Source organism: Aegilops tauschii, chromosome 5 (assembly GCF_002575655.3).
Source record: "Aegilops tauschii subsp. strangulata cultivar AL8/78 chromosome 5, Aet v6.0, whole genome shotgun sequence".
NCBI classification, from domain to species: Eukaryota; Viridiplantae; Streptophyta; class Magnoliopsida; order Poales; family Poaceae; genus Aegilops; species Aegilops tauschii.
In genome coordinates, this window is record NC_053039.3 from 198,157,135 (window position 1) to 198,181,249 (window position 24,115).

The 24,115-nt window shown below is 45.4% G+C and overlaps 1 protein-coding gene across 1 annotated transcript; it reads right to left on the reverse strand.

Annotated features, from left to right (window-relative positions):
- Nucleotides 1-5,012: 5,012 nt before the first annotated feature.
- Nucleotides 5,013-23,642, reverse strand: LOC109786857 (lysine-specific demethylase JMJ705). The gene is made up of 7 exons (XM_020345422.4): nucleotides 22,596-23,642; nucleotides 11,510-11,588; nucleotides 11,349-11,416; nucleotides 10,528-10,678; nucleotides 9,534-10,216; nucleotides 8,457-9,062; nucleotides 5,013-7,332 (listed from the first exon to the last, which is right to left on the reverse strand). The coding sequence occupies exons 1-7, from the start codon at nucleotides 23,437-23,439 to the stop codon at nucleotides 5,330-5,332; spliced, it is 4,434 nt and encodes a 1,477-aa protein (XP_020201011.1). The 5' UTR covers nucleotides 23,440-23,642; the 3' UTR covers nucleotides 5,013-5,329.
- Nucleotides 23,643-24,115: the final 473 nt, after the last annotated feature.

Genomic DNA, 24,115 nt, shown 5'->3' on the forward strand with positions numbered 1-24,115 from the left:
CACATTGGTGATTTAAAGGCTCCGGGTCCAGACGGCATGCCCTCGGTCGTCTACAAGAAGCATTGGCACTTCATGGGGGATAAAGTGGTGGATGAGGTGATTGCGGTGCTGAATGGAGGTGACATGCCGCCTAGGTGGAATGACATGGTTGTAGTCCTCATTCCCAAGGTGAAGAACCCCAATAGAATCAAGGATCTCCAGCCAATAAGCCTTTGCAACGTGGTCTACAAGTTAGTCTCCAAGGTTATCGCCAACCGCCTCAAAATTGTGCTTCCGGACATTATTTCGTTGAACCAGAGCAGAGCGCCTTTGTCCCTGGTCGGATGATAACCGACAACGTGCTTCTGGCTTATGAGGTGTCACATTACATACTGAACAAGAAGAAGGGGAAGGAAGGCATTGCAGCAGTGAAAGTGGACATGAGTAAAGCATATGATAGGGTTGAGTGGGAATTCTTGAGGGCATTGTTGAGTAAACTGGGTTTCGGCACTCGATGGATCGATCTGGTCATGAACTGTGTTTGTTCGGTAAGGTATCAGATCAAAGTAAATGGCGCTCTAACCGAACAATTCACTCCCTCCCGAGGTCTCGGGCAAGGGGATCCAGCCTCGTCGTACTTGTTCGTCATTTGTGCGGAGGGATTGTCAACCCTTCTACATGATGCGGAGGCGTCGGGGAGGATAACCGGGGTTAAGATCTGTCCGCAAGCACCGGTGGTGTCCCACCTGCTCTTCGCGGACGACTCCATTCTTCTATTGAAAGCCAAACAAGTTGAGGCCCAAGAACTGCGCCAGGTACTTGATATCTATGAGGAGTGCTCGGGACAATGTATCAACCTGGAGAAATCAGCGATCATGTTTAGCCGTAATACCGGAGCTACGATCAAAACGACTATGAAGGATGCCCTACAAATTCAAAGCGAGTCATGGAATGAGAAGTATCTAGGCCTCCCCGTTCATGTTGGTAAATCAAGAAGGAAAGCGTTTGCCTTTGTCAAGGGCGCGATGGCAGGACGAGTGTATGGGTGGAAGGAGAGGTTCATCGCGAGGGCCCCCCGGCAAGGAAACTTTGGTCACGGCGGTTGCTCAGGCTATTCCCACCTTTGCTATATCTTGTTTTTACTTGACAAAATCTTTCTGTGCGGAACTCGGCTCGCTGGTAGGAAATTACTGGTGGAGCCAACAGGACAAGGAGCATACCACACATTAGATTGGCTGGAAAACACTTACTAAGCCAAAAGCACAGGGGGGATTGGGATTCCGAGACATGAATGATTTTAACATAGCTTTGCTTTCCAGGCAAATATGGAGACTTATCCAACACCCGGACTCTCTCTTTTTGCTAGGGTATTGCAGGCTCGGTACTTCCCAAACGGTCAGATCCTTGATGCTGCTCCTAGAGATGGTATCTCCTACTCTTGGCGCAACCTACTTCATGGGCTACACCTGTTCCGGGAGGGGTATATTTGGAGGATTGGCGATGGTACTCAAGTAAAAATCTGGTCTGATCCGTGGATACCTCGGCCCTGGTCGCGACGTGTCCTGACCCCCAAAGGGCAATCCCTTCTTGAGCGAGTCTGCGATCTCATTGATCCAAATACCGGTCAGTGGGGCAAGCAACTGGTGCGCGACACCTTCTGGGCGGATGACATCAAACATATCCTCCAGATACCGCTGCGGGAAGGAGTCCAGGATTTCATTGCATGGCAATACGATACCAAGGGGATGCACTCCGTAAAAAGTGCATATAAACTCCAGCGTCAGCTCGAGCAGAATACTCGTAATGGTGGGGTGGGGGAAGTGATTCAAACCCTGGAGATCTGAACAGCGCTAAGGATGACTCATGGAAACGTATTTGGAAGATGCCTTGCCCAAAAAATATCCAAATGTTTGCTTGGAGGATTAAACATGACTCTCTCGCTCTTCGCACAAATGTAGCACGCAAGGGCATCCCAATCGCCGACACCAAATGCTTATTCTGTGGCAAGGCAGAGGAGGATGGAGCACATCTTTTCATAAAATGCAAGTCAGTGAAAGAAGTGTGGAGGGACCTAGCCATGGAGAAGGAGCGCATGGAGCTGGAGACCATTATGTCCGTGCATGTGATGATGGATTATCTATGGGGCCTCGATGTAAAAAAGCGGCTTCACGTGTTTACCTTTTGGTGGTTGTGGTGGTCAAATAGGAACAAACTCAGAGAGGGAGAATTGCCACTTGCGGCTACAGAAGTGGCAAGACGGACGAGGTCCAGCGTGCTCGAATATATTCAAATCTTCGGGAAAGCAGTTGAGAGGATTAATGTCGGACCCTCAAGGACAAATGATTGATTTACCTATTCAAAGCAATTTACGCGAGGGACTTTCTTTGACAGAATATATAATTTCCTGCTACGGAGCCCGCAAAGGGGTTGTAGATACTGCTGTGCGTACAGCAGATGCTGGATATCTTACACGTAGACTTGTTGAAGTAGTTCAACATATTATTGTGCGTAGAAGAGATTGTGGTACTATCCGAGGTATTTCCGTAAGTCCTCAAAATGGGATGACGGAAAAACTTTTTGTCCAAACACTAATTGGTCGTGTATTAGCAGACGATATATATCGGTTCACGATGCATTGCCGCGCGAAATCAAGATATTGGAATTGGATTAGTCAATCGATTCATAACTGCCTTTCGAGCACTACCATTTCGAGCACAACCAATATATATTAGAACCCCCTTTACTTGCCGAAGCACTTCTTGGATCTGTCAATTATGCTATGGCCGGAGTCCTACTCATAGTGATCTGGTCGAATTGGGAGAAGCCGTAGGTATTATTGCAGGTCAATCAATTGGGGAGCCAGGGACTCAACTAACATTAAGAACTTTTCATACTGGCGGAGTATTCACAGGGGGTACTGCTGACCTTGTACGATCCCCTTCGAATGGAAAAATAAAATTCAATGAGAATTTGGTTCACCCCACACGTACCAGTCATGGGCAGCCTACTTTTCTATGTTATATAGACTTGCATGTAACTATTCAGAGTCAAGATATTCTATATAGTGTGAATATTCCCTCAAAAAGCTTGATTCTAGTGCAAAATGATCAATATGTAAAATCCGAACAAGTAATTGCAGAGATTCGTGCCGGAACGTCCACTTTACATTTTAAAGAAAGGGTACAAAAGCATATTTATGCTGAATCAGACGACGAAATGCACTGGAGTACTGATGTTTACCATGCGCCCGAATATCAATATGGTAATCTTCACCGATTACCAAAAACAAGCCATTTATGGATATTGTCAGTAAGTATGTGCAGATCCAGTATAGCGTCTTTTTCACTCCACAAGGATCAAGATCAAATGAATACTTATGGTAAAAAAGATAGGGAAATTATTGATTATTCAACGTCGGATCGAATCATGTCCAATGGCCATTGGAATTTTATCTATCCTTCTATTTTTCAAGATAATTTAGATTTGTTGGCGAAAAAGCGAAGAAACCCTGAGAGATGGCGACCCCCGGCCGAGGCTGATTATAAGATCAATGTGGACGGATCCTTTGTTCCTGGTCAGCACCACGCCGGGTGGGGTGTCGCGGTTAGATCAAAGGAGGGGGCCTGCTTTGTGCTCGGGCTGGGAGGAAAGACAACGTAAGCGATGCTTTTGCGGCGAAAGCTGTAGCTATGTCCCATGCAATCACTATGGCAGCTAAGCTCGGCCTAGTTCGAGTAGTGTTTGAAACCGACTCGCAACTCCTGGCGAAGGCGTTGGACCTGCGCAAGATGGACTCTTCAGCATATGCAGCGATGATCGAGGACATGAAGTACCAACTGAAGCTTTGGTTTTCTCTTTTTTATATCTTTGTTTGTCGTCGTAGCGTGAACTCTGTCGCTCATGAACTAGCTAGCATTGGTCGCTTGTGTGAACCTGACCACTGTATGCAATGGGAAGCGGATGTACCTGCCCGGGTGGGCGATTGTGTTGTGGGCGATTTGCCCGCACGTCGAGTTATAAAGCCATGTTGCTTTCTAAAAAAAACCACACGCAAACTTTTTTTTGAGGATCTAACCACACGCAAACTTGATGTCTAGAATCCACGGGTACCGAATCGGCTAAGATTTAACTAATTCTCCAACCACCAAGAAAATGACAAAAAAATAATTTGGTAAAAAAGAGAAAACTATCAAAGAGAAAAAAGAAAAGGAAACAAAATAAAATGAAAATGAAAATTTAAAAAGAAACAAAAATTGAGTAACAAAAAACAGTTTTAAAAAGGACAGCACACACAATAAAAAGGGCATGTGTTGTAGTACGATCCAAGGAAAACACTGTTTTTTTTGGGGCCCAAGGAAAACACTGTTGCATGTTAAAAACAAAGTCCATCACTCATCCTTTTTTGAAACTTTTTTTAAACTCATCCGAAAAATGAAACGAATTACAAGAAAGAACACCCACAAACCTGGATGGGATGGGCCACGCGATCTGCCCGAGAAAAACACGAACAGCTGAGCCTCTTATCCATTCCCGTTAACTCACCGCAGAGGACTAAGTCAAAAGAAAAACTCACATTGTGTTTAGGACTAATCAAGCTCAAACTGATTACTTTCATTTGTCATTTGGGATAATTTCCCATATAAAAAAAGAAAAAGAGTCAGAAAGGACGGGAGATGTTTCCCATGTCAAAAAAAAAGGTGAAAGGTACCATAACAATATGTACCAGACTGCCTGTTTCCTTGTAGTTGGATCTCCCACTTTTTGGAATGTTCCAAATTCCAGCCTCAGCCAACGCACAAAAATTCTCTCCAAAAAAGAAAAAGCCAACGCACAAAATGCATGGATCTTAGCGCACATGGCTCTAACGGACCTGGACTCAGACTGAATCATAGCAAACCCGATAAAAATACCCTTTATCGAAAGTGAGATCTATCTGACAATATTTTGAAAAAGAAAAAACAAAGATGTAGCATAGTAATAAGCGTGCACATTATTATTACCTACGCTGCAATTTGTAATAATAAATAGGAAAATAATAACGAACAACTAACTGAATGCCACCAGACAGCAAGATAAGTATGTCAATTTAACCATGATGACAAAAGGAACTTCCCCAAGCGTTGGCGATAAACTAAAGCACATACAATTGACTTGGAATAACCCCAGTCAACAACAGGCCAGTTGGACCCAAGGCACTGGAAAAATTGACTCATTATGCGGAGTCAGTAAACAATGGAATGAATTAGACTCCTAATGCAGGTTAATCCAACGACAAATGGAATCTGATGCAGTTATTCAATCAGCATACCCTTCAGAGAAAGAACCTGCACTCCTGCACAGGGATTAGAAGTTATGTACTCTCCTTATTTTTCTTACCACTGGAATGGCCAGTCTTTCTCTTGTGGCGGCTGAAATCCGACACAAATCTGAATGTCTGACCACAGCCAGGTACCATGCATTCGTAAGGTCGCACCCCCGTATGGACCCTCATGTGTTCTGTCCTAGCCCATGGCCACTTGAATGTCTTCTTGCAGCCCTTCCATTCACAATTGAGTGGTCTTTCATCCATGTGCACTTTGCGGTGCTGGAGCAGGTATTTATGGCAGAAGAACTTTTTCTTGCATCCTTTAACAGGACAAATATCACGCTTGTGCAACAACAAATCCTGCTGTGAGTTGAAGCTCATGTCACACCCTTCTATATCACAAGGAAATTTTGCTGCTTTATCACCCGCTTGACATCTGCTGGTTTTTCTCTTACCAGTTTGCACCTTCCCTCTAGGCTTCACTTCCATGCCATCCATTTCTTCTTCCCGAACTTCATAACAGTTCTCTCGTGTGGCTTCATCCACATCATTAAGCAAAGAGTTCAAAGCGTTATCTCTGTCACAACCTTCATCAAACTGGCTATCACTCTTTTGCTTCCTAGAGATTGATTCTATGTTCAGCATTTGCAATCTCTCATCTCCATTTGAGTAATCATCCTTTGCCTTGCCCTTGCTGGGTTTTCTCTTACAGCAATGCAATTTACCACCAGATTTCACTTCTGCAGCCTCAAGTCTTTGTACTGGACTGTTATCCAAGTTTCCCATTGTGGCGTTATCTCCGCCTTGTATGTCATGCCAGCAATCCATATCATTATCTTCATCATGTAGTTCATGAGAGTTGTTGTTTCTTTTATCATCCTCACCATTTCGTGTTTTGGCTCTAGATTCCTCTTTCACATCATGATCTTTTCCTTCTGGAACTTCCTCCCAGTTGTTATCTCCCTCGTATTCTTCTCGAAACTGTGTATTTATCTCGACGTCCTTTTGCTTCCTAGAAATTGATTTCTTATTCATCTTTTGCACTTTCTTGTCTCCATTCAGAGAATCATCTCTCGCCTTGCACTTGCTCGATTTTCTCATATTACCTTGCAATTTACCTGGAGATTTAGCTTTCACAGTACCAAGTTCTTGTTGTCGACTGTCTTCCAAGTGTCGTATTGCAGCATTATCTCCAGAATCTATGTTAAACCAGCAGTCCACGTCATTAGCTTCATCATAAAGGTCAAGAAAATTGCGGTTTCCTTTATCATCCTTTGGCTTGTTAGAACTTGACTTCATGTTCATGCTTTGCAAGGTATATTGTTGATATTGCTGAGTGCTTGGTGCTTCTGTAATTTTACCTCCTTCATGTTTGTCATGATCATCGAAGTTTCTAGGCTGATCGCTGATGGTTTTAGAGTTCATCCCAAGGCTACTGCAATGTAAAATGGCTTCATCATTGGCGGAGCATCTCTTCTTTCTGGCTCCAGATTTTTCAATAGAGTCCCTTCCTTTCCTTCTGGATATCCTTTTTGATGGGCTACAGTCAACCATTGTATTACATGTAAGCGATGGTTCATCGTATACTATCTCATGGTAATTAGCACCAAGCATCACTTTGCTGCAAACTATAGCACGATTGTGTTCTTCGTGCTCACGAACTAAAAAGGGATGGACTTGGTTTGACATCCAAACTTTCCCGCACCAACATCCAGCCACTCTTTTCTTTGTCACGCCTGATCTTTGCCGTCCATAATCTGTCAAATTGTCTGGGTTTTCTTGGCCAAATGCCTCGTAAATGATGGAATTGTATGGTATCTGCTTGCTGTAAAGCGGGGATTTGCTCTGTTTTGCACTGTAGTATATATTGATACCCATTTTAACTGCCCAGTCACTGCTTGCAGGTTCAGCATCTTCATCATGCAAAGCCAACTGAATTCTTCTGATGTCATCATCAGTTGCTTCTTCAAAAGCTACATCTTTCCAATCAGGCTTCAAACCAAGTTCTTCTGCTATGAATTTTGCTGCTGACTCTGCTCTAGGATATTCTGAAAATGCAACGTAAATCACTAATCAAGAACAACTTCATTTTACATGGAATACATGATTGACGTCCACTAAAAACACTGTTGACTCTAGCAATAATATTACAAAGATTGCTAAAAAATAGCTCTTCTAACATTATACATATAGCCTATATTTCCAGAAAGAAAACAAGGACAGTGCCTATGAAAGCTCTGAAGCTTTTGAAGCACTCTCCTTGCACCTTCGTAGCAATATTGAAGTGTTGTTGAGAATATAGTATACCCCATACTGAATTTGATGAAAAATATGTAACTGAAGCTCTTTGTTACTATATGGCCTTCTCCATACAACAGAGTATGTACAGCAATTGTGCTAAAAATATGGACCAAAAAGGAAAATACATCAAGTTTCTCTTTGGAGTATCCTGTACTACTTAAGTATATTTAAAATGATATTAAGGGTATAACACAAACATGTTGGATATGAGGAGCAGGAAGGCACTCCTAGGATTATGGAATCATATGACTATTCCATACTAAAAAAAAGCTCACACTTTATTCACTTAATAAAAACTGTATACTTTATCCCTTTCAGCATACCCGCATACTAATTCAGAGATATCCCCAAGAAAATTGCAATGAGTATGAATATATTTTTGGGGAATATAGAAAGGAAACCAAATATTGTAGTTGCTCAAATAACATGCTCAACGTCAAGGGTGTCAGTCTATTTGAATAAATTCTAAGGTTGAATCTCCCCACATCTCATGCCTAGTTTACCATCTGACTGATAGTCTCAAATCTATAATCACCAATAAGGTGCATACACAAAACAGTCAAACAAGAAAATATTTGAAGTGTCAAATCCTATTGTACAAGCCCAAAATCTAAAGATAAAGAAAAGAGTCCACTTTTCAACCCGGAACCATCACAGAAAATCATTTTTCTACCTTAAACTCTAAAAAAATTGGTTGTTTCTAGCCGTAAAATATAAAACTGGTTCAGTATTTCAATATTAAAACAACCGATTTCAGGTTCCAAGGTTGAAAACTGAACTTCTGCAATAGATTCAAAATTGGACTTTTGTTTAAGATAGCATAGTGAAGGACAAACTCAGGACTCAAGAGATTATGGAACAGTGTTAATACCCGGATGACACAAGAGCATAACATTAGCACCACCAATTTCCTGAAGTTGTGTCCATGTCCCCAAAGCATGTTCTAGACAAAATACATGCATTCTGCAAGAATCATTGTTGTACTTGAGCTGGGTCAACACATCTGGTTCAATTGAGGACTTAGCTGTGGTTACATGAGTATCTGAATAGGCTTTTACACCTGATATGGTTAGATCATTAGCCAAATCAACGTAGACAGAACACTGATCATAGGTTGTTCCTTGCTCTCTCAGCTTTGCTAAATGATTGATATCTGTGTCCCTACCACATCGAGTTATTGTCGTACTATTATCCTCTATAGATTTCAGCAAAGAAGTTGTGGTTTTGGCTTCACAACACTCTTCATACAAGTGCGAATTTGATCTTTGACGCTGAACTGTACTTGAGAAGCTAACTGATGTTTCCAATAACTGATTATCTTTGCCTTGGTTTGATTCCTCCTCAGAGTCTGATGATCCGTAAGTAGAAGCTAGAAGCCCTAGAGCAGAGGTTGATCCATTATTGTTCCTGCTGTATAGTTGTCCACACCGATCAGATACATGGGCTAAACTTACGCTAAGTGCTTCCGAAGCTTGTCCTGTTGAAAACAGACATGATATTTATATCAAGTCTTCCAGGTATGCAAAATGAAACACACTTCATCATAATAGTTCTTATCCTTTAGTTCCATTCAGCTGTAGGAAATCAGGAACTAAAAAAGAAGCACTGATGATTTTTATCACTTGCACCTTTCACATACAAATATAATAATTTCAAAACATAACATTCATTGTTTGATATTATGATTACAAGAAAACTTTAGCAGATCGATCACTTCTCATAGTGCAAAAACACTACTTTGAATGCAACGCTATTTCTGTTTTTAGCTCCAATTTGACCAAAATCAGAAAGATGATTAAGATGATATGTGCTGGATCAAAAAAAAAACAATACCATAACCAGTACAATATTTAGAAATGACACGATGGAGGGGAAAAAAATTATATGGGGTAAAAGTGATTATTATGCACATGAGATTGTGTAGGGGTAAAGATCAAGTCGCACTAACCTTGTTGAGGAACTATCTCAATATTTTTGGTTATCCAATTTGAGATACCATCTGATTCACTAACTTCTCCCGGTTTTGCACTCGATGAGATGCCCTCTCTAGACAACACAAACTGGACAGCCGCTTCTCTAGGTTGAATGATGGCAACACAAGCAAAGCTTAATATGCCACACTGAACGCACGGCAACCGCCCCTGATCTAAGAGCCCACCTCTCTTATCTTTATCAGTTACTCCACTCTGCAACTTGGATGGTGATAAACAGAAGGCAGCAGTGCCAAGTTCACCATATTTTGTTTCATAAAGCTTTCTTCTGTTGTATGCAGATAAAGATGCTTCAGTAACTGACTGAGAGTGACTCATGTTCTCTACTACTATACTTTTGTCTAGTGCCACATCAACAGACATATTGTGCACTGCTTGCTGACTAATACTACAGTGACCACCCGTCAAACTTTGTTTAACAGTGAGTTCAGGTTTCATCATCGTAGGAAAGGATGTAGGAGGAAATGGAGTCTCAGGAACAATTATACAAGAACTCTTATCCAGAAGGATACTAAGCAAATTGTTATTTTCAATCACACTTCCAACAAATTTTTCTTTCACCATTGTATCTCCTTCATCCTTCTTCTTCTTATCCCTTAATCGAGAGCTTCTTGGAAGAGTATGGAAATCCTTAGGTTCCCTATAACAAGCAAATAATTTTCCAAAATATAACCAACTGCATAAATATAACTCTACAAAATTATCGCAAAGATAATTCACATTCACTGTCCATTTTGAAGAGGAGGCTGTGTCATAACTGAATAGACTAGTTTAATCAGATGAAACTGTAATGCATCCATCATAAGTCGTTTGAGTTCCAACAATATATCTAGTTATTTTAGTGTAACTTAAATTAAAAAGATATAAAGAGAATGCATCAGTTCAGTATTCTTGCATAAACAAAAAATTATATGACAAAAAAGAATGATATTTGTATTCGTTGCAGCACACCTTTGACTTAATGACAATGCAAGCTTGTAAAGCAGCTGATAATGAGAAATCATTGGACCACAATTAGTTGAAGCCCTCCGGATTGCAGCTTCTTTGGCCACCTGCAACCAGAGAGGAGTTGCAATATTTGTTGCTTCCCCACAATTAAATCCTGTGAAAATGAAATAGTTAAATAAATTCATTGTTTCAATCATAGGGGTCGAAATCATTTACAATAATTAGTATTCATAACTCTTCAGAAGACACATATTAAATGCCAAACTTTAAATGTAGCAGTGATTTGGTAGTTGGAAAAATGAATACATGTGATCCACATCCGCAAATGAAATTACAAACCCTGACCAGTCAAAACTGCCATCCCTCTTCCAACAATTTGGGACTGTGTTATTACAAGAAACTAGGCCTACCGTCTACAGCAGTTAACTCTTTCAAATTCGCCTACGGATGCAAACATCATGGTCAATTATCATGAAATAATCACCAATAAAGTTATTTCAAGTGAGTGCAAGCCCACTGTTGATAACTCTAAAAGAAGCTATAAATTGAAACATTTCATCACAGGTGTAGAATAACGGCTATAACGAATGGTTGTCATCTAAATCAGTAATAACAATATATACTATTACTGCAGCATCTGACTGACGAACAAAGTTGAATAAAATCATAAGAACACCTACTGAAAGTAGCTTTTCAAAATTCCATTTCTAAGTATCTGAGAACACTTCTTTACAATAATTAGTGAAGTAGATCCACACATGCAGGAGCAAACAGATAACTTATAGAAATGCATTCAATGTATACAGACATGATTGATGGCCTACCATGGCTAAAACCACAATGATAAGCTCCAGGGAAGGTGATAACAAATTCTCCAGGGTTCTGAACCAATCTGCTTTGGAGAAGTATCTATCAATAGTGCCCAATGCTCAAATAATGACCAAGAGAATATCACAAACAAGAATGTTAAACCATGTCCCCGTACCTGCAGCAAGGAACTCCCGCAGAAAGTAGCACTTCAGGGGACAAGACGGTCGTCTTCTGATTTAAAGTTTGAAAGGCCACTGCATGCAGTAACATAAGGCCCATTAGCAAGTTATAATATACAGATTCTTCCCTACAATGAGCACTTGGTTTTGATTAATTCTGTGCTGAGCAACCTCACCATCTTCATGATGTCCTTTTTGGAGATACCCAAGGGGGTTCGCATGAGGTTAGATTATTATCGCTCCTGATTCTTTTGGCAACCGGATCAACATAAGAGAAAGTATCATTTAGCATGGTGGGGAGATTTTGTGTACTCCTAAAGACCAGGGTGGCCTCGGCACCCATCTAGAAGTCAAAAATAGGTGCCTTCTAAGTAAGTGACTATTTAAGCTGCTAACCAAGGACGGAGTGTGGCAGTCACTCTTATGTAATAAATATTTGGGGTAGAATCCACTCACTCATGGCAGTTAAAGGCAAACGGACTCCCACTTTTGGAAGGGTCTCATGAAGGTTAAAGATACTTTTCTTCAATCTGGATCTTTTTTCTCTAGGTAATGGTGAATCAATTAGATTCCGGGAGGATAAATGCATTGGGGATAAGCCTCTTCCGGTTTTGTAGCCCAAGTCATTTAATATTGTCCGTCACAGGGATGCCACTGTTCCTGCGATTATTGGAGTAGAGAACTCACAGGTCTGACTTTCGTACGGCTCTCATTGCGTCATTCGTCAGCATTTGGTGGACAGAAATGAGATTGTCCTAAAGGTTGCAGATGTGCAGCTTACTACAGACCAGGACCTATTTAAATGGGATCTTCACGCTTCTTGCCTGTTTCTGTGCACTCGATGTATACAAGGGTCAAGTTTAAGTTGAGAAGCTTGTGGCGTCTTAAATTACCGTTGATGAAGGGGAGCCTTGGTGCAGCGGTAAAGTTGTTGCCTTGTGACCATGAGGTCACAGGTTCAAGTCCTGGAAACAGCCTCTTGCAGAAATGTAGGGAAAGGCTGCGTACTATAGACCCAAAGTGGTCGAACCCTTCCCCGGACCCTGCACAAGCGAGAGCTATGTGCACCGGGCTGCCTTTTTTTTTAAATTACCGTTGAAGATAAAAGTTTTCCTTTGGTTCCTCTACCGAGAAGTTATACTAAGGATAATCTAGTAAAACGAATGTGGCAAGGGGATACTCGTTGTAGCTTCCGTTATGAAGAAACCATTCAAAATTCCTTTTTTGATTGTTGTCTAGCACGTATTGCATGGCAAGCTGTGTATTTAGCCTTTAATATCACCCCACCCCATACTATTTCACATATTTTTGGGTCCTGGCTAAGGGGGGTTGATAAATCTTTAAGATCTCTTATTCTAGTTGGGGCAGCAGCGGTGCTTTTGTCTATCTGGCTATGCAGAAATGACGCCATTTTTTACAAGAAAAATGGTCATTCTTGTATGCAGGTGCTAATCGCATGTACCAATTGGCTGTTGTTATGGACGTTATTACACAAGGCCCAGCACCTTGTGCTGATGGAGCTTGATGCAAAGAAGCTCGAGTGGATTACCAAGTAGTTTACGTCCCAGTTTGGACGGTAGGCTCCCTGAGTGTTTAGAGTAGTTTTGTTGGCATGAGTTGTCTTAGTTGGTCCATGTTTTTATCTTGCCCTCCTTTTGGCAAGATAGGAGTTTCATCTTGTCGTGGTGTTCTCACGGCAAATGCCATGGGTAGGCTTATCGAACGTGGTTGGGGCCGGAGGACGTCGGAGGGTTCCGGATGCGAGATCGGGGACAAGCGGAGAGGGACTCGCGATGTACCCAGGTTCAGGGCCCTCCGGGGGATGTAAAACCCCTAGTCCTGCTGGATCTACTAGATGGATCTCACAAGGTGAATACAAGGCGCTCCTGGAGCTGTTTGAGGGGAGGAGGAAGAAGAGCTAGCTCTCTCCTTCTCCTGGTTATGCGTGTGTGTGTGTGTGTGGAAAAGGAATGGAACCCCCCGGATGGAGGGCTCCTGGGGGGGTCTTATAGACCTGCCCCCCAGGGTTACAATGGTAATTGTTACATGGGCACGGGGCCCTCATGTCATCGTCTCGAGCCGGCCACGGGTCCCGCCGGCTGCCAGACCCGCTGGACACGAGTCCCGCGGGGGCCGCGGATCTGTGGCACGCCGTTGCTCGCGTCACGGGGTGGTGGGCGCCGACTTGCTACAGGACCGCACCAGGTCGCCGCCGAGGACTCCGGGATGTGGCCTCGGGGCACACTGTAGCCACGCCTGCTTTGGTCGGGACAATAGGTGCACTGTAGCCACGCCCGCCCGTCGGTCGGCCTGAGCGGGAGCCGGCTCGGCCGGGTCAAGCCTTGGTGCCCCGCCCAGCCAGCCCGGAGCCGGATGGCAGGGCAAGCCGGATGGCGGGGCGCTTGCCTCCCCGTTGTTTTGGAAGATTGTTAGGTCTGGATTTGCTTACACGGGGGTCATCCCCCTGACACATCTCTTTGTAATAAGCATTGAATGAGGGATGCAGAGGCCGGGGAGAATAAATACATTTCCTAAAAATAATATACACATTCTTCCACGAATATTAAACATTATGTACTACTACCCCCATTCCAATAAATAAGGCATGCACGTATTGCAAAATTCAACTTTGCCTGCGAGTTAGACCAATATGGAGTATTATATAAGTTATGTGACTTAAAAATCATATCATTGAAAACTTCTTTTGAATACGAATCCAGCTATATAACTTTTGTCACACATAATCTACATTTGGTTGGTTAAATTGATGGTCAAAGTTGAAGTTTGAAATGTGTGTGCACCTTATTCATCGGAATGGAGGGAGCAAATGATCTCTAGACAAATGGATGTCAGCTATGTGCTTAATATTGCTTTGAGAATTGAGATAATTTAAACTAGGCAAGCTGGCCTCTGTTGGAAGAATTATCAAGAGTCAACTGCACCATAGGTCACTAAACTTGTGTGCGCGTCACATGGCTCCCTCAACTTATGAATTGCACATTCAGGTCCCTAAACCTGTATAAATGTACCAAGAGCTACAAACTGCAGTTAGTTCGTGATGATCCTGTGGTACTGTGATCATATTTAAACCCGGGATTGAACATGCAGTTGCAAACATGTAATCAGGAACTCATACAGTCCAATGAAATGTGAATACTTCCTTCAAACCATAAGTTATGATGACTTTAATGCTTGGATGGCCGTTGCATACACATAGGAATTGTGAAGTGGACAGGGGGTTATCATGCAGGCCCTAGCCACCTTAGCCCAGGACACAACGGTTGGGTCCGTCTCGGAGCTTCGGTCTCGGAGCTTCGGTCGGACTCACGATTCAGGTAAAACTCAGTTGGATGGCTCCTTGGACTTGTTTGCTGCGTAGGAGAAGTGTCGTGGCCACTCTCACTCTGTGGGCATACCCCATGTGTGTTGACTACATGGCATTAAGAGTGTTTGACACGCAATAGGGTAAAATGGTACACCCTTGCAGGTTTAAATCTACTCAAATAGTCATGTCTATGGTTATGGACGACTTGGAGATTTTGTAATTAATTGTAGAACAACTTTAACTAATAATTTAATAAACTTGCTTAGGTGTGAGTGCCTTGGGGATCCTACCTCGTGAAGGATGCGAGAGGGATGCAAGGTAGTGTATTGATGTGGTGGTTAGGTTAAACTATGTAACAGCCCAGGACCAACACTTTCCGCAGTCATTGATTTGCATCATGTTCATCTCATAAGCATTGCATTCATATTGCATCCAATTTAATTTGAAATGAGGATTTAATCAACCCTCAACTTTTTCTTAAAGGGCTAAAACCTTAAATTATGCCAAATGTCCAAAATGCCCTTCATAAACCTTGGCTGATTTGGCTAGGGCCTCATAATTATTATGTGGGCCAAGTTCCTCACCATCTGGAGATTCACCAAGTCTGGGTACCAACGCCCAAATGACTACCACCGTCGTGGACCTCTGCCAAGTACGACTACGACACACGAATGACTACACCGCACCGAACCCAATCCGCCCCACCCGCACACAACAAAGGTGACGACCCGAGACGGTTGTGTGCATGATAGCAATGGATCGACCAATTGGACGTTCGCACCTTCTATTGTCTTGAGCTTGTGGCCTCCGTGTCACCACTATGCACCGTTAGCTCAATTTGCACACATGACAACACACTTGAGGCTTTTTGCGGCCGGAACCCCGGAAACACCGTCGTGGCAACAAAATGTGCTTCCATGGCAATGAAAATGTGACGTGTCATACTATATGTCAAATTGCTCAGAAAATTGCATAGAACCTCGTTAAGTCATTCTCATGCATCATAACAACATTTAAAATTGTTGTTTAGGCTTAAACAAGATTGAACCTATTCTTTATATATGTGGACTTTGGAATTGCTATATATAATTCATTCCTTCCTCATTAACTTTCTGAACTCATTTCCGTCATCATCTTATCATGATCACTCCTGTTAAAGACATTTAAAGTGGTTTGAGTAGCTAAACAAGATTGAGCCCTATTCTTTAAATATGGAATTTAGTTTAATTGCATTTTGATTGCATTAGACCATTCAAGCATCGTAACTTGCCATGACATAACATTGCATATCATGAGCATGTTGGATCGTTGCGTAGTTGCATCTGTTGATTCATTTCCAGTGTTCAGCTTCTTCGCGATAGGGTCCGGGGATGACGTGAGATACGAGCAAGGTATGAGAATGTACCAAGTGTGGATTCTAGGCAAGTAAAACCTCCTTGTCCATTCCAACACATCCCATTGCTTCCTCCCTTGTTCTTGCATTAGTGTAACGATGTTGTAGTTGGTCTTCAATACCTATTCTGGTGCATGGCCTATTTATTGTTGTTAGGAATATGCAACTTGGATTTCCAGGTGGCCATAGGCCAGTATATATACATGTACAGGTGTGGAATATATGCAGAAAACCCCTTATACAATAGGGTAAATACGAAAGGTTACATGGCTATATATATATAACTCTAACACCCCCCCTCAAACTCATGGTGGATTAACAACACTGAATTTGGAGAGATAGAAGCCATGCTGCGCTCTAGTCTGGGCCTTCGTCAGAAAATCCGCCAACTGTAACTCGGAAGGCACATACTGAAGAGCAATAACCTGATCTTGCACACCAGCGCGCACATAGAAAGCATCAACGCCAATATGCTTGGTGAGCTCATGCTTCACAGGATCGCACGCAATGCTAATAGCACCTGCACTGTCAGACAAGAGCGGAGTAGGTGTAGTAACAGAAACACCAAAATCCTGAAGTAACCACCGTAACCAAGTCACCTCTGCCGTCAAAAGAGCCATAGCTCGTAACTCAGCCTCTACACTTGAACGGGAAACTGCAGTCTGTTTCTTCGTCTTCCAGGCAATGAGAGAACCACCAAGAAAAACACAGTAAGCAGAAAGTGAACGGCGATATGAGGGATCACTAGCCCACGTAGCATCCGAATAGGCCTGAAGCTGTAAAAAACTGGAGCGAGGAAAGAATAGACGGTGAGAGATCGTGCCTCGAAGATATCGGAGAACACGAAGGAGGTGACTATAGTGAACCGAAGTGGGAGCGGAGACAAACTGACTCAGAATATGAACCGGATAAGAGATATCCGAACGAGTGACGGCGAGATAGACAAGACTCCCAACAAGATGACGATAACGCGTCGGATCAGGCAAGGGGTCACCATCAGTATCACGGAGGTGAACATTGAGCTCCATTGGAGTCTCAACAATGCGCTCATCGGTAAGAGCAGCACGAACAAGAAGATCTTGTATATACTTTTCCTGGGATATAAAAAAGCCATCAGAGGTAGAAGAGACTTCAATCCCAAGAAAGTAGCGAAGAGGTCCAAGATCGGACATAAGAAATTGGTCACTAAGACGGGCCTTTACAAAGGCAATATACTCGGGGTCGTCGCCAGTGATGATCATGTCATCAACATAGAGAAGAAGAAGAGTCCGACCACGAGGAGAAAGGTGGACAAACAATGCTGGATCATGAGCACTCGCTGAAAAACCAACGGCAGTCACCATAGAGGCAAAACGCTCAAACCAGGCGCGGGGGGCTTGCTTAAGGCCATAGAGAGAGCGACGAAGACGACATACCACGCCATCAGGAACAGAATACCCAGGTGGTGGCTGCATGTATACCTCCTCACGCAGCTCACCGTTAAGAAAGGCATTCTTAACATCAAGCTGAGATACAGACCAGTGGCGTGCAGAGGCCACGGCAAGAAGTGTGCGGATAGTGGTCATATGGGCCACAGGAGCAAATGTCTCATCATAATCACGACCATGCTCCTGCTGAAAACCACAAGCCACAAGACGAGCTTTGTAACGCTCAAGAGAACCATCGGAGCGAGTCTTAACCTTGTAGACCCACTTACAAGTGATGGGACGGACACCTGGAGGAAGAGAAACAAGATCCCATGTACCAGTGCGTTCAAGAGCAGCAATCTCCTCTGCCATCGCAAGCTGCCATTCAGGATGAACAAGAGCCTCACGATAAGAAGTCGGCTCAAGAACAACAGCACCAGCGGTTGAAAAACCAAGGCGATCAACAGGCGAAAGCGGACGAGGACGCAAGCCATAGGTAGGCTGAGACGAGGAGGACGGCACGTCAGCAGACACATCCACATTACGTGAACAACGAGTGTAATACTGAGGCAAAGATGGAAGAATACGAGGAGGAATAGCCGAGGTAGAATCAGGAGGTGGAGATGAAGAAATCACCGGGGATGAAGGTGCAGAATCTGGTGACATGCGAGGTGAGGAAACCGTGGGAGATGGTGGCAGCAAATCCACAAGAGGTGGAGAAGTAGAGTGAGCAGGACGGAGAGACAAGGGCTCAACTGGAGGGATAGGTGTGTCGGGAAAAGTAAGGAAAGAGATATCCTCCACAGAAAAGGTCGAGGAAGATGGACGCGGGTAGAAGGGACGAGACTCATCAAAAGTCACATCCCGAGAAATACGCATCCGACGACCGATAGGATCCCAACAATGATAGCCCTTATGCTCATCACTATAGCCTAAGAAAACACACTCAACAGACTGAGCGGTCAGTTTGGTGCGTTCCCGAGGGGCAAGAAGAACATAGCAAACACAACCAAACAAGCGAAGCGTCGAATAATCAGGAGAACAATCAAAGAGACGCTCGAAAGGAACACCACCCTGGAGAGCAGCGGACGGCTGAAGGTTGATGAGATAGGTGGAGGTGAATATAGCCTCGGCCCAAAAATGAGGTGGAAGAGAAGCGGCAATCATCAACGCACGAGCCGTCTCAAGAAGGTGGCGATGTTTTCGCTCAGCCACGCCATTGTGAGCATGAGCACCAGGACAAGAGAACTGAGGAAGAGTGCCCTGCTCAGCAAGAACACCACGCAACATCTTGGAAATATACTCGCCAGCGGAGTCAGCACGGAACACACGAATAGGCGAAGAGAACTGAGTGTGAACCATGGCAGCAAAATGCTTATAGATGGAAAGAACCTCACTGCGAGAAATCATAAAATAAAGCCAAGTGTAACGAGTATGAAAATAATATAGTATCGATGGCCCCCTTTCGAAGCGAAGGGAACCGGACCCCATACATCAGAATGGACTAAATCAAAAGGACGTTGAGACACCGACTCACTAGTAGGGTAAGGTAACTGAATCTGTTTTCCTAGTCTACAGCCCTGACACTCTAATAGGGTGACCCTGCTCGCTAACTCCGTGACCCACCCCAATCAATCCGCCTTCATCCAAGGCTGGTTCATTCTCGATGGGGTGTTGGTGTTCCACGAAGTCCTGCACGAAGTCCGCTCAAAACGCCAGCGTGCGGTCTTCCTGAAGCTTGACTTCCATAAAGCTTATGACACGGTTCGGTAGTCCTTCCTTCGCGAAGTCCTCCTCCGCAAGGGCTTCGACGATCGTTGGGTCACCCGAGTCATGCAGCTAGTCTCGTGCGGTCGGACCGCGGTAAACATCAACGGCGAGATTGAACCCTACTTCCCCACCCTATGTGGGGTCCGTCAGGGCGATCCCTTCTCTCCGTTCCTATTCAATATGGTGGTCAATGCCCTGGCTGCTATTCTTGATAAGGCCAAGGCTACTGGACATATCCAAGGGGTGGTACCACATCTGGTGGGAGGGGTCTCCCTCCTACAGTACGCGGATGACACCATCATCATGATCGAGGGCTCGGACTCCGACATCGCCAACCTTAAATTCCTCCTCTGCTTTCAGCAGATGTCGGGCCTCACGATCAACTTCGACAAGAGCGAGATGATGATCCTTGGCTACTCCCAGGAGGAGTGCCAAGATATGGCTTGACCGGCTTAACTGTAAACTGGGCTCCTTCCCCATCACTTATTTGGGGATTCCCATTAGCGATTCTAGGCTGACAGTGGTGGATCTCCGCCCGGCCGTAACCCGCATGCAGCACCAGGTTGAACCCTAGAGGGGCAGGTGGCTATCTAAGGCTGCCCGGGTGATTCTGCTCCAGCCTCCTTTGGTTCCTGATGAGCTTCTATAGCTTACATGAGACGCTGCATCAAGAGATAGCCAAATACCAGTCCAGATTCTTCTGGGCCGGCGAGGGGGATAAGCAGAAATACCATATGGTCAGTTGGCCGGAGATCTACAAACCCAAGGACCAAGGAGGCCTTGGGATCCTGTCCTCTAGGCGCATGAATATCGCCCTCCTGACCTGCTGGCTTTGGCGGATAGCCAACGGGGAGGGTGGCCTCTGGTTGGACATCATCTGATCCAAATACCTTCGTGGCCAGCCCCTTGCCTTCTGCCAGCACTTAGGCGGATCCCAGTTCTGGCAGGCTGTGATCCAGCTCATGCCAATCCTCCGCATTGGTACATCCATCTCGGTGGGCTCAGGCTCCTCGACCCTGTTTTGGTTTGACCGGTGGGTGGGGGATCTTCCCCTCGCCGCCCGTTTCCCCGAACTATTCTCCATCGCGGCTGACCCTCGGGTCTCCGTGGAGGTGGCCCTTATTGACTTAGGGCGCCTCGCTTTCCGTAGACCCTTTGGCCCCCTCGAGGTGGCTGCATGGGATGCTCTCCTTCAGGCCATCGCTCTTCAGCCTCTAAACGTCGACAACGCGGATGACTCCGTCTCATGGCGCCTCAAGACTTCGGGGCGCTTCTCGACCAAGTCCCTTTATCAAGCGATTGCTCCTTCCACGGCCCCTGAGCCGTTTAGTCTGATCTGGGACATCCGCCTCCCCTTGAAGATCAGGATCTTCCTCTGGCAGTGGATTCGAGGACGCTTGCCCTCAGGGGTTGAGGTGCGCAAGTGTAACGGGCCCGGTGACGGTCTGTGCCCCCTTTGTGACGTGGCGGAAGATGCTAACCACATCTTCTCATGCGTCACCGCTCAGTTCTTGTGGTCCTGCTTCCGCGACGTTGTTGGTGGAACTTGGTGCAACACCAACTTCCCTGACTTGTTGGCGGAAATCCAGGCCTCTGCCCCCTGGCACCGCCACATTAGGTGTGTTGGGGTTCTCGCTTGGACGCTTTGGACCGTGCGCAGCAGGCTTGTCATCCAGCGTGCCCCTCTTCGACGTGCGACTGACGCCATCTTTAAAATGTGTGGTTTCTTGCAGCTCTGGCGGCCGCTTAGCCGCTTCCAGGACCGGAACGCCATCGACACCCTCATCACCAACCTTCGAGCGATGGCCTTCCACGTGGCGCCCCCGCTTCCGCCGCCTCCTCCAGAGCCAGACTAGGCTTTCAGCTCTCTCCGGTGTGCCGGCCTTTTTTTCTCCTTTTTCGGGCTTGTTGAGTTGTGCCCTCAGCATTAACCTTGGTACCTTCGTTATGTGTGTGCGTGCGTTTGTGGACTCTCGCGCCTTGTGCGTGCGTGCGGATGAACTCGTGTATCCTGTGTGTGGCTTGGGCGGTATGCTTTATATATAAAGCGGGGCGAAAGCCTTTTTGGGTAATACATACCTATGTCTGAATTTGCCAGCAACGCAGGAAGCCGTGCAGCATCATGATTTCTGAGGGTACTACACAAATAATCAGTCGGCCAGATACCCACAGAACAAAATCGGTGATCTATGTCATCCTCACACAATGCCATTTGTTCAACCGCTATCATTGATGTCTTGCTGCTCATAACATGTATGTTATTGCCCCAATCCTACATGTTCTGCAATCTAGTAGCCCCAATTTTATGAAGCTTAAGATACCTTGAAAGTCCGAAACAGGTTTTGGAGCCAGACTAGATTTCATTACTACGAAGGATGGTTTGATTGATAGACATATCCTTGGTGCATGCAGTGTGCACTTTCATTTCATATAGGTCTGTCACATGCTGAGTTTCTGAGGGGGGTTATGAGAGGTGGAGGGCGAGGGCGAGGATGTTTGGGCTTTGGCGCAGTTGCGCCAAGGAGGGAGAGATAGGGACGGAGGTAAACACCGTGTTATGTGTTTATTATTCAATATTCCCAACAGAGTTGATCACCAAGCTGTGTAGTGCTGCCCCCACATCACATCCATACGAAAGTAAAAGTCAGTTTACCAAACAAATCGAGCATGCATAGGCTCCCTTCTCAAGTTCAACTTACCCTTCTTAAATCTCTCACCTGTCTCTCGGTCCCTACCCACAAATCACAGCTTGTGCACTGCCGTGACCCTCCCCGGCCTACCAGGGTGTCGCAGTGCAACCTCCTATGATCATTGAGGTTGCAATGGTTCAATTTGAAATTAAAGTATCTATTGTATCTACTTGCTTAGTTCAGTTTCCAGATCGCATATTCGCTAGTATGTTTCTTTTTTCAGAGCCATAAATTGCATATTGAAGGGCACTGGTTCCTGGTTAATTTACACATTGTTGCAATTGCAGATTGCTCATCTGAAGTTGCTGACAGCCTGACACTACCGAATGTCAGTTATCTCCCCAATTGGCAGCAGAATTTGACAATTCAAAACAAGGTTTTGACTCTACAAGTCAAGAATGAAACACTTACGACTTCTCAAGCAACTCAAATAGAATTCAAGCGCTTCTAAGCAAGAAACAGAAGTACAATAAAAGCATAGTGGAACAGATGACTCACTGATGGCATTGAGGTCGTCCGCGTACCCATGGACACGGACGGCATCCTCGAAGGCAAGCATGGCATCTCGGGGCACGCCGTACCAAGTCTTGGGCTTGCCGAAGTGGAGGTAGTTGAGGCTATGCAGCTCGTGGTCCTCCACGTGCCACGCGAACCAGCTGTAGAGCATCGCCACATACAGCATCGGCGTCGTGACGCCAGCCACGTCCCGGCTCATCGCTCGCAGCAGCGAGCCCCGAGCGCGCGGAGCCACCCTCATGTTCCACTCCGTCTCGCCGACGTCCCTGGGCGCAGCTACCGGACTGTCAGTGTCCAGGTCTAGCACCTCCCGTTTGACGAAGCCGGACCCCGGCATGTCGTTGCCGTACTCGACATTGAATGGCCTCGCAGCGCAAGCACCCCAGAAGAGCGCCTCGAGCTGGAGGGGCGTCGCGTGCTTCGGGGGTATCGCGTGCCTCGGGAGTTCGAAGTCGCGGGCCTTGGTGCGGAAGGCCTCCAGGGTGTAGCGCTCGCCGCTCTCCCAGACGCGACGGTTCGCGCCGCGACGGTTCTTTGTGGAGAGGCCCACCTGCTGGAGCCGCGTCGGGAAGGTGGGGCCAGCGTCGCCGGAAGCGGAAGCGGCCGCATTGGAGGCGAACGAGGCCTTGAGGAGCTGAACGGTGGCCTCGCGGGGCGGCGAGGGGAGCGGGGGGACGATCTTGCAGATGCCGTAGCGAGAGGCCTCTGGCTCGATCTTGAGGATGTAGGCGATGGGGTCAGCGAACTCGGCGAGGGTGGGGCGGTACTCCGGCGCCACTGGTAGTGTGCGCAGCCACTCCGGCGGGTCCACCGGTGGCAGCGACATGGCGGCGACAGCGGCGGCGGAGTAAGGTAGGGTTTCTTCAGGCGAGGAATTGCATGTGGGAGGCGATTTGGGGAATCGGCTTCGCTGCTCGCTTGGCGCTTGCTGCTGTTTCTGCTGCTTTGGGGGTAGTGAGAGAGAGAGAGTCAGAGACAAGGGTTGGAGGAGAGAGAGATGTGAAGGCAGGGGGCGAGGGGTGGGGATTTCCCTCTAGGCTGGAAATGAAATTTGTGATCTCCTATTTGCAAGTCATCATTCAACCAAAAAGGACAAATAATCGGTGCGAAAAGGCAAGCAGGATTTGTTTGTCAGCAATAAAATATATAAGCTCAAAACTAAATACAAATTAGTCTATTGTTTTTAAGTTCACAGTTCGACGCACCGACGATGAAGATGAAGACAAAGTAGTCTTGGTTGGAGGTTGTTAGAGCTTCCGTGACGTTGATAAGGTTGACATCAATAGCATCGCCATATAGGGTGACGCTTTATGGATCTGGGCGGTAGAGATCTAGAAATGAAGTGGTGGGTATTGAAGGGATTGAACGCCATGCCAATGAAGAGAAAGCACCAAGATTTGAAGAATGCAGTTGGTAGGAAGACTGCGATTGAGATTTGGAATCAAAAGAAAGATAGATTTTATAAAGAGGTGGAGTAGTTACAAATTTTATAATTTAATTTA

Bases quoted from the DNA above. Each gene is read 5' to 3' on its own strand.
- LOC109786857 (XM_020345422.4), bottom strand. From the start codon at position 23,439: ATGTCGCTGCCACCGGTGGACCCGCCGGAGTGGCTGCGCACACTACCA. The intron at 10,679-11,348 runs GTAGGCCATCAA...TCATTTTCACAG, and splicing joins TCATTGTGGTTTTAGCCATG to GATTTAATTGTGGGGAAGCA. The intron at 10,217-10,527 runs GTGTGCTGCAAC...TGCTTGTTATAG, and splicing joins GCATTGTCATTAAGTCAAAG to GGAACCTAAGGATTTCCATA.